The sequence below is a fragment of the Eupeodes corollae genome, chromosome 2 (assembly GCF_945859685.1).
Source record: "Eupeodes corollae chromosome 2, idEupCoro1.1, whole genome shotgun sequence".
Taxonomy (NCBI): Eukaryota; Metazoa; Arthropoda; class Insecta; order Diptera; family Syrphidae; genus Eupeodes; species Eupeodes corollae.
Genome location: NC_079148.1, coordinates 124,798,823 through 124,808,976, shown reverse-complemented (window position 1 = coordinate 124,808,976; position 10,154 = coordinate 124,798,823). Strand labels below are relative to the sequence as shown.

Below are 10,154 nucleotides of genomic sequence, written 5' to 3'. Positions count from 1 at the left end.
CAATTGATTGGCATTGATAAATTATTAAATACAATCCTAGTACTCAATTGTGACCAAAATGATGTTGGACACAAACGTATTTCAATAAACACCCTGCTGCGTTAATACGTTTAATAACCCCTTCAAAAATACCTTTGTGATAGCATTTCTTTAAACTATTGCAATAAAACTTTGTTTATTTACACAAAGATTAAAATTCACTTCGTACATTATTTCAATTCTACATCCACAAAAACAAAACAAATGCATATTTTTGGATGACGAAAACTTTAAACTTAAACTTGAACACAAAACAAAAAAGCTTTTTTCTTTTTGGTTAAACGTTTGTCGGTCGGTCCGTCGCAAACGTCCATCACGTCGTTTTGGCTTCTCACCGGTCGGTTGGTTGGTCGTTCATCAGACCTTGCTGTGATTTATATTTATTTATTTTTTCATAATTATATTTATTTTCAAAACAATCAAAAAATGGAAAATCAAAGACCAATAATTGGAATACTTTGTATAGATGTTGCATCAAAAATCTACGAATTGTATGGGCCAGAAGTTAAGAGTTATATTGCAGCTTCTTACGTGAAATTTCTAGAATGTTCAGGTGCCCGAGCTGTTCCTATTTGGTAAGATAAACAAAACATTATTTATTTAAATTTAATCAATTAGTTATGTTAACATATAATTTGGTGTGTGTTTGGTCAACTTTTTTGTTGTTTTGCTTGTTTTGATAAAAATAAAATTCAAGAAGCTTGTTTATTGTTTTTTGACATTTCTTCTGCCATCAATTCTTCTCTTAAGTAAACTGACAAGTGAAGAGCGTCCAATACTTTCGAAAAAGCTTTTCCTCTCTTAGAAATTTCAAGTACAATACAAAACCGTTAGGAATGAATGCTCTCTTCTGGCCATTACCTGTTTCAGGCTAGTTGATTGTATTAAAAGATAACTTTCAGTATATCCTTTGCATATACCATAACCATGGATACATTATTAAATTAAATAATTTGATAGTTCTTTTTCAAAATAAGAAAATACACAAGGAAAGTTTGAACTACAGCGGCTTCAATAACTGTGTAGTATTTTCTATGGAAATATATTTTCAAAAATAATTGCATTCACAATAAACGGAACCTATTTTAAGAAACGGAGATTAAAGTATTCCTTCTGACTTCTTCATGCGCTCTTGACTTTGAATAACCTTCTAAAGTATTCTGCCAGGATAATTTTTAAAATTTTAAATATATTGGAATTTTTTAAAAATGGATTAAAATGTATCTACGTTCTTTGTTTTTTGACAGTACCCCAGCTAAAAAGGGAGTCAAAAGGATAGATTGAACTCTTTTACAATAATATTACAATTTTAACGTCGAGTACATTCATAAAAATTCTAAAATAATGTATTTTTTATTTTTTATTTTTTTTTAATTTTTTTAAGGATCGGAAAAGATGAACAATACTATCAGGACATCATGCACAAAATAAATGGGTATGTATTTCTGAACCATATTTTCAAATTTTAATAATTAATCGAAAAACATTTGGTTTGATTTATATCCGTTTATAAAACAGAATTTTACTACCCGGTGGAGCAGTTTTCTTTGATTCACAATATAATAAAAAGCCTGAACACACTAACAAATGTGTGAGAAGTTCTGAATTAATTTATCGAATTGCAATTGAAATAAATAAAAGTGGAATTTATTTTCCACTTTGGGGAATATGTTTAGGATATGAATTACTACTTTACCATTCATCCAAACAAAAGCTTATTCGAGGAGATTGTACGAAATTAAATAAATCAATGGTGTTGGAATTGGAAAAAGGTATGTACATTTTGAAGTGTTTGTAAAATTTGATAATGGATAAATTAAAAAGTAAAATGACATAATTTTACATTTTATTTAGTGTTTCAAAAAGTCATTTGAATGTAAAAATAATAAATTTCTGTTTTGAAAAATGGAAAGTAAAAATAAAAGGTTAAGATTTTCGATTATTTAAAAATAAGATTTATGTAAATAAATTTGCAACTGTTTCCATTTAAATTTTAATACGGCTGAAAATGATGACTTTTTAATATTGTGTTCAAAGGTTTGAAACTGATTTTTGTTTGTAGGTAACTAAAGAAATTCCAAAAGTATGCAATCATTAATTTGTGTTTCTGCTATTTTCTGCTGATTTTATTCAAATTCATAAAAGCTTTATTTTAATTTCTATAAATAAATTCGAACAATACCAAATCAGTATTTGCTCTCAAGATATTTTAGTCGAAAGACGAACGTTCGTTCGTCTCCAAAATAATTGCATGCATAGAAAAAAAACGTTTTTAACATCTGGTAAAATTTTGAGAAAAATCTAATTGACTTACAAAAAATAAAAACCCAAACAAAAAAATCAATAAAACTTGGGAAAAATGTACTTTCGACTCAAATAGCTTTTCAAAACTTTGAGATATTGGTTTAAACTACTTTTATCTTTTAAAACATATTGTTGTCATCATTCATAAAATTTTAAAAAAAATCTAATTGACAGTTTTTCTTACAAAAAATAAATCACTAATCAAAAAAATTAATAAAGAAGGTACAATTTGATTTTCGACTCTAATATCTTTTTAAAACTTTGAGATATTGTCTTTAAACTAGTTTTATCTTTTAAAAAATATTATCGTCAACACTCAGTTAAATTTTGAAAATTTTGAGAAAAATAAAACTTGGGAAAAATTTACTTTCGACTAAAATAGCTTTTTAAAAATTATTTTTGGATATTCAGTAGTTTTTTTTTTAAATCCAACAGTCCGTTTTTTCATAAAAAATAAAATGCACGACTGGGTCGTACGAACTTGCTCCTGTATGCAAAGAGTCTGTTTAAAAAAGTACCTATATAAGATTTGAAAATATAAAAAATGTAAAATAAGTTTGTCTTCAAAAATATAAATGATATTTGATTGGTCAAAAAACCTGTGATGTATCCCAAGACACAACTCATCCTAGGACAACTCATTCCGGAAATGAAAAATACTTGAAAGCATACTTAACGAAAACAATTGTTTGTGTATTCAACTAGTTTGTTCTAAGCTTTTTATTTTATATTAGAAGGACCGGGATGGAAAGTAAATTATATAAAGATAAGAAAGAGGAAGAACGTGTATGTTTAAATTGTAAAGCGATTACCTATTGGTTATGTAGTTAGGCAGGTGTCTAAAATGAATAAAGAATAGTTCATTGGCGTGCTTAGAAATGTTTATGATGATAATGAATTAATGTTATTAGTAGGTAGAAGGTACTTACTACAATCCAATCACATTCCTTCTTTCCTACAAGTTTTCAGAGCAAATATGGAGTTATTATGTTCAGTTTATTTTTTTCGTTAAATTTTAAAAGAAATAAGCATACGAACAAGTACAAAAAATTGCTATTCAAGGGTTGTTTACAGTCAGGCTCTAATGCGTTTTGGATTTGAGTTATGAAGTGACACGTAAGCAATAGTTTTAGAGGTTGTACGTAACACCTATACAGGTATAATGTAAATACATACGTTGAAAAAGTGATTCTAATAGAAAATGGATATACTACTCTTTCTGGTCCGTTTCTTAAAATTGTACTAAGTATTTATTCTTTTATATAGGCGAAGGCAAGTGAAGAATAATATTTTATTTTATTTATTAAATATATCATAAAATATGTACCAAATGCATTAATTTGGATAAAAGATGTAATGTAATTACAATTTTGTCGAAATAATGCGCTCTTTCGGACTCGAAGTTAAAATAGTTAAAATAATTTAAAAAAAAAATTATTTTAACATTCAAAATTTTACTCGAAAAATAAGTTTGTCTTCAAAAATTGAAATGCCATTTTATAAAAAAAAAACCTTGATTTTCGAAATAATTTTTTTTGAAAATCGTTAGAGCGTTTTTTTTAAATTAATTTTATATATAAAATTTTTCAATGATATGCAGTTCTTAAGTGATTGTAAATATACGCTTTACATTTGAATTTCTTAAAAAAATGTTGACCGGTTTTTGAGATATAGAATTTTGAAAAATAAAAATTTAATATTTTTTTTTTAAATCCAAACAATAAAGAATTGCATTTTTGATAATCAAATATTGTTGAGGCAATATAAGAGCTTATTCAGAAACAAATTATTGAAATAAGTTCATAAGTTGCTGAGAAAATTAAAAAACAAAATAACGGTTATATGAGCGGTATCTTTCCTGAGCAATACAAAAATATGTTTTTCTTACTTAAAGAAGCCAAGTTAAAAAATAAAATTTTAGAGAAAATTAAAAAAAAACTATCGGCGCCACTGTTAGTTTTGATCTTAACAAAAAAAATTAAAAAACGCCTAACGCGAATCTGCTCAAAACCTTAACTTCCAAGTTTTAACTCAATCGATCCAATGGTTTAGGCTGTAGGAGCGTGGACATACAGACAAAACCGACCGGACGGAATCGCGGGACCCACTTTTTTCGATTTCTCTACCATCGTAATATCATGTTTGAATACAATTTTGAGTTCGAAATTTTGCACGAATGCAAAACATGTATGTATGTACATATATACATAGTTCCTATATGTCGGAAGTAAAAATAAAATCTACAAAAAATAGTTTGCAAATTTGATAAAAATTGATGTTCGGTTCTTGATATCTCCCAAATTAATTTCATTTACCTAATTTTTAAAAATTAAGGCAATACTACTAAAATTGGTAAAAATTTGTTTTCGACTAAAAATCTATTTAACAAAACTAGATTTTCAAACTAAACTATTTCTTTATATGAAAAATATTGTTGGTACTTTTAAAATTTTTAAAAATAACTCAACTGACAACTTTTCAACCCAACACGAAAACCTACAAAGTTTTAAGCAAGATAAATCGACAGACGGAATGGGAATTTATCAGTGTGGAAACTAAGACTTTAATTTTAGTTCCAAGTCCCTAAGAAAACCAAACCCAGAACTATTGCTGAAAAGCTTTTCAACCAAGATGGTTTGATTTAACACCTCTTTTTACGAGTAAAAGCCAATGATTAAAAATTAATGCAAGACCTTAAAATTAAAATTTGAATAGTTATGCAGGACATTCAAGCAACAAATTAGTCTTGAAAAATTGCATTAAAAGGATGCGTTGATGCAACCGTATTGTCGGCACCTATTAAGTTCATTTAATTTTCAATTATTAATTTAAAACCTTTCCCTTTACAATAAAATACACATTTATAATTTTTTTTCTTGAGAAATAACTCGTTTTTGTTTAATATCAAAATAAAAAGTCTTATTGAAAAATCCTGAGGCTTCGAAATTCTTCCACTTTTAATTTCTATAAAATCCTTAAGATTTCCTTAATTAGGGCAAAATATAAACATACACATATGTACATAAAAGTAATAAGTAAATAAGCTTGCGATGATTTTGATAATAATTATTATTTTTTAGATTTTCAGACATCAAAACTCTTCAAAAATTTAACACCGGAAATGGAAAAAGATCTAAGAACGGAACCATTTGCATTCCATTTCCACCAATTTTGCATCACCAAAGAGGACCTAAGTACATATAACATAGATGACCAATGGAGAATAACTTCTGTAAATCGAGACGATAATAACATTGAATTTATATCCACCATTGAACATGTTAGGTAAGTTCAGTATTTTATTCAACATTGCTTCAATAATTTTTAAATACGACTTTTCTTTAGATATCCATTTTATGGAGTTCAATTTCACCCGGAAAAAGTTATATTTGAATGGAGTTTAAATGATAATATTAATCATACAGAAAACTCTGTGAAATGTGCTCAATATTTGTCTAATTTTTTCGTATCTGAATGTCGGAAAAATTCAAATTCTTTTTCGACGAAAAAAGAAGAAGATCGACATCTTATTTATAATTTTCCTATTGAATTTACTGGTATAAAAGATTCAAAATTTGTACAGTGCTATTTATTTTGTGATAAAAGTGACTACATAGAACTTTAGGTAGTAAGTTCTTAGTTTAATTTAATTTTATTTTATTACTTATATTATTTTATTATTTATTTAAACTAATTTGGATGCAACTAATCAGAAATGTTATGTGATATGATATTATTGTGATACTAGATTTCACACTACTTTTACAATTAAATTATTTTTATTTTATAGACAAATATTTTTAAAGTTAAATAAATTAAATTCAATGTTGTTATTTCATTTAATTTAAATTGGGTCAAACTAATTTTGCCTCCTAAACTTAAAGCGAAATAAACTTACCTCTTTTTTGTAGAGTAAAGTGTTGGTAACCCTAAATTTAGTCACACTGATGGTGACTTGTAGACAAGCCCTTGAAATCGCTGAACTGTAGGCTGTCAAGTTGTTTTTCCTAGGGTTTCCAACTATTTAATTTAAAAATGGTTTTGTGTATATATTGGGACAGTCTTTTTAACCATTCTCGGACTTCATAAGTTTATGAATAGACCACAAAGGAAACCCCTTATCCTTTTTTTCCTCCCTTGAACATTAGGTAAGTAATGTATTCATATTCCTTTAACCTTATCACAGTACAACAAACTTTAATCCCAACAATTCAGTAGTAAGTCATTTTTTTTTTAAACCTAAGAGACTACCCTACGATGTTACCTAATTTTCCTATAGATACTATTTACCTCGATGAAAAGGGTTTTTCTTAGACATTTTATTTTCTCGTAGGTGCTAGTATTTCAAATGCATAAAGAATAGATATAAACAAAATGATTGCAAAACACATTAGTGACACACAAATCGTTTAACCTTATCCCAATAATTCATGTTCAGATTTTTCATAAAACATCGAATGAAATAAAATCTTCTTCTAGCATAAAAATGTACGATAATTTATATAATATTTGAACTGAGCACTCTTTACCACGTTACTTTGCCACGTGAAATTCAAAATAAAAAAAAAAAACTTTTCTATACTCGAGAAATTTTCTCAGGAACTTTCTATATGTACTACCATATATTTTTGTAGGTTTGTTTGTTCGTAGAAGGTTTCTCATTCAAATAAAAATTCAAAAAAGATACTCTGATGCAACTTTTACTATACTATAGTTTACTCTTCATGTTCATGTACCTAATGTGTAGGTTAATACCAGTTACGAACTAGAGTCGAAGGTTATAATTCTAGGGTAGGTATATGCTTCGAAGAATTTAACATACAACAATAATTGTCATTGAAACTGATTGTTCTCAAGTGAATTTCAAAGTCGATTAGTTTCTTTTTTACATCTATTTTTGACTTGCTTAGGTATTATGGTGGATAAATGAATTCTAAGGCTATGGGTTTTGTGTCATGAACCTTGAATGAAAAAATGTATCTTGCCATCGTAATTAGATATTTACTATTTATTCATTTAATAAAGCTTAATAGCAAGTAAAGTGATATATGTTTCTTCTAGGAAGCTATATCCCAATTGGACTGTTAATATGACAAACATTACAAAATCTTATTATCGTTCAATCACTTTTGAGTTCTTAAGTTTTTAGCCACTGTTTATTCCTGATTTTCCGAAAATGATAAGCACATGGCAAGTACCTAATAAGGAAGTCGATGAAACCTGAAATAACCTTTTTAGTGTTTGTTTTATAAATAATTAAAAAGTTTTCTTTTTTATTATTAGCGAACACTAAAAGGGTTTTATAGACCTTAAATATGCCAAAGACACAGTGTGAGCATTATGAAAAGAGGGAAGGATTTTGACATTTGAAAAAAATGGCAAGGCGATCCACATTCGCGTAGTACGGCTAAAAATGAATCTCTGTACTTCATAGTACGGCCGAAATTTTGCTCAAGGGTAAACCAATGGGCATTCCTAGAAGCGCGGGGTATTACGATTAAATCGTTTAAGGGGAGAAATGCAACTGGCAATTTTACTACAGCATAGTCCGTTAAAATAACGGTGGAAAAGGGTGAGACAAGAAACTTTCGTCGATGTTCGAGTGACGTAATCGATTTGATGATGTTAATGTCACAAATCATTTTAAAAGCTCTTCTTTGAATTCTCTCCAAGAGGCTTAAATAAGTTACTCTGCCACCAGCCCAGAAGTTTGTTTGTTCAAGTTTCGGACGTATATAGGTATTGTAGATTGTAGAAAGATCAGACGGAGAGACAAATTTCTTGCAACGTATCAAAAAACTAAGACATCCTGCGGCATTTTTGCCGACATCGTGTATGTGATCGCTCCACAAAAGGTAGTTGCTGATGCACATTCCGAGGATGTCGAGATTTTCCGTTTAGTTGATGCAAGTGCCATTCATAGATAGTGGCAAAGAGGGTTTATTTCGCTTTAACGATACAAGACAGCATTGGGTCTTTGAAGCATTAAATTCCACATGTTTTTTTTTCCTCATTGTAAAATGCTGTGTGGGCCGGACTTTAATGAGCTAATCATATTTTGCCGTTGAAATTCCACATCCAAATAGAAGGGTTATGAGTCTGGAAACGAATATAAAAAGCTAAGAGTGCTATCGTCAGCTAAACAATGTATTCGTTTAGAAGTAGCAGACAGGAGATCATTTATAAAAATGAGGAAAAGGGTAGGAGACAAAACGGAGCCCTGGGGAACATCAGCATTTATTTTATATGTTTCAGACTTCAATCCCACCTAAACAGCTTGTATTGAATGGTTCAAAAAACAATTTCTAATCCAACGAAAAAGAGATTCGTCGATACCGAAAGCACGCATTTTTGAGAGCAAGATGCCAGACTTTATCAAATGCCTTTGAAATATCAATTGCAATAATCTTACTTTCTCGAAAACGATGTAAAGAGAGATCCACAGTGGACCTATTGCTACTAAGGCCGTATTGCCGCTCTTTAAGAAGCTTCCGTTTTTTGGGAATAGGCTGGACAAATGCGATTTTCCATCCGCTCGGAACGAGACCTGAGGATTTAGACAGATGAAAAAGCTTACGCAGTGGTTTTTCCAGCGTTTAAGAACACCTCTTCAGAACAATGCGCGGGAATACCATCGGGAACAGCGGATTTATGTATGTTAAGATCTTTTAGGACTCTCGCCACAGCACGAATGCGAAAAAATATTGGATCCATAGAATCATTAACGCGCTAGCGGAGTCATAACACTCACTGGCAGCGTTGAATTGGCTGCGAACTTCTAAAACATTAACACAAGATTTTGATTATCCGCCATTTGTGTAGTACAAAATTAACAACGCTAAAAAACATAACTTTTCAGTTGACAGTTTAAGAGAAATGAAACAGAAGTTGACAGTTTAAGAGAAACGAACAACAATTTGTTTGCATTGTTGAAAAATATTTTTAAAAACCTGCACATGAAATGTTTAAAACTTCTAAAAGTATGCAATCAATAATTCAAGTTCAAGGTGCTTTTGAAATCTTTCTTAATTACTTTAACAAATAAACATTCAATATTATTTTCATTCATAATTTCTTATTCACAATTTTCACGTAGTAAGTTCATTAATTTAAAAAAGTTAACTGCTTTGTGTTTTCTGGCATTTTCGCAGTTTTTGTAAATGAGAATAAGCGCCAATAAAATTAGTTTAGGTTAGGTTTAGGTGGTTATGATTGACGCTAAAACCAACACCCTTAGACATATTCCGTTGTGGTTCCACCTTTCTTGTTAAACTAGTTAAAGCTACTAGCCATGAAGCGGTTGCGGCAATAGATGTCGGAATTTCTTAGATCACTAGCCTTCGTTTTTGTCACAGGAGAAGAATATAGAAAGTGAGACACTGTCTCTTCTTCTTCTTCATCCATGCAGCTTATGCAAAAATCGATTGCAAGAGCTCGAAATCGAAAAGCATTCCTACTAATTCAACAAATTCCTGTAGAACAATCATTTAACTGAAAAAAGTTGCTTAGAGCATTTGACATCAAGTATTGACCATTTTTGGTTTGCTTTCTTTATGGTGTCATGCTTTAGCATAAGTTTACAAGCAGCTAGGGGTATACCAATGTTGGATTTGTTGTCCATCGAAGGTTAAGTTGTTCGATTTTTTGCAAGTTCGTCAGTTTTGTAACTTTGTGGAATGTCTTTTTGACCCAACACCCCAATAAAGTGAAGATTAACTGCTCCGCCATTTTTACGAGGCATAATCGGTCGTTTTGGGCTGTTAGCTAGTTTATTGAGACACAGTCCAATGATTTTATGCAACTTGACTTTT

At 29.7% G+C, this 10,154-nt stretch overlaps 1 protein-coding gene across 1 annotated transcript; it reads left to right on the top strand.

Moving 5' to 3' along the window:
- Positions 1-303: 303 nt before the first annotated feature.
- On the top strand, positions 304-6,176 carry LOC129946225 (gamma-glutamyl hydrolase). The gene is made up of 5 exons (XM_056056342.1): positions 304-614; positions 1,424-1,474; positions 1,558-1,811; positions 5,424-5,628; positions 5,689-6,176. Exons 1-5 carry the CDS (start codon positions 466-468, stop codon positions 5,966-5,968), a joined length of 939 nt encoding a protein of 312 aa, XP_055912317.1. The 5' UTR covers positions 304-465; the 3' UTR covers positions 5,969-6,176.
- The last annotated feature ends 3,978 nt before the right edge of the window (positions 6,177-10,154 follow it).

Bases quoted from the DNA above. Each gene is read 5' to 3' on its own strand.
- LOC129946225 (XM_056056342.1), top strand. From the start codon at position 466: ATGGAAAATCAAAGACCAATAATTGGAATACTTTGTATAGATGTTGCA. The intron at 1,812-5,423 runs GTATGTACATTT...ATTATTTTTTAG, and splicing joins GGTGTTGGAATTGGAAAAAG to ATTTTCAGACATCAAAACTC. The intron at 5,629-5,688 runs GTAAGTTCAGTA...ACTTTTCTTTAG, and splicing joins TCCACCATTGAACATGTTAG to ATATCCATTTTATGGAGTTC.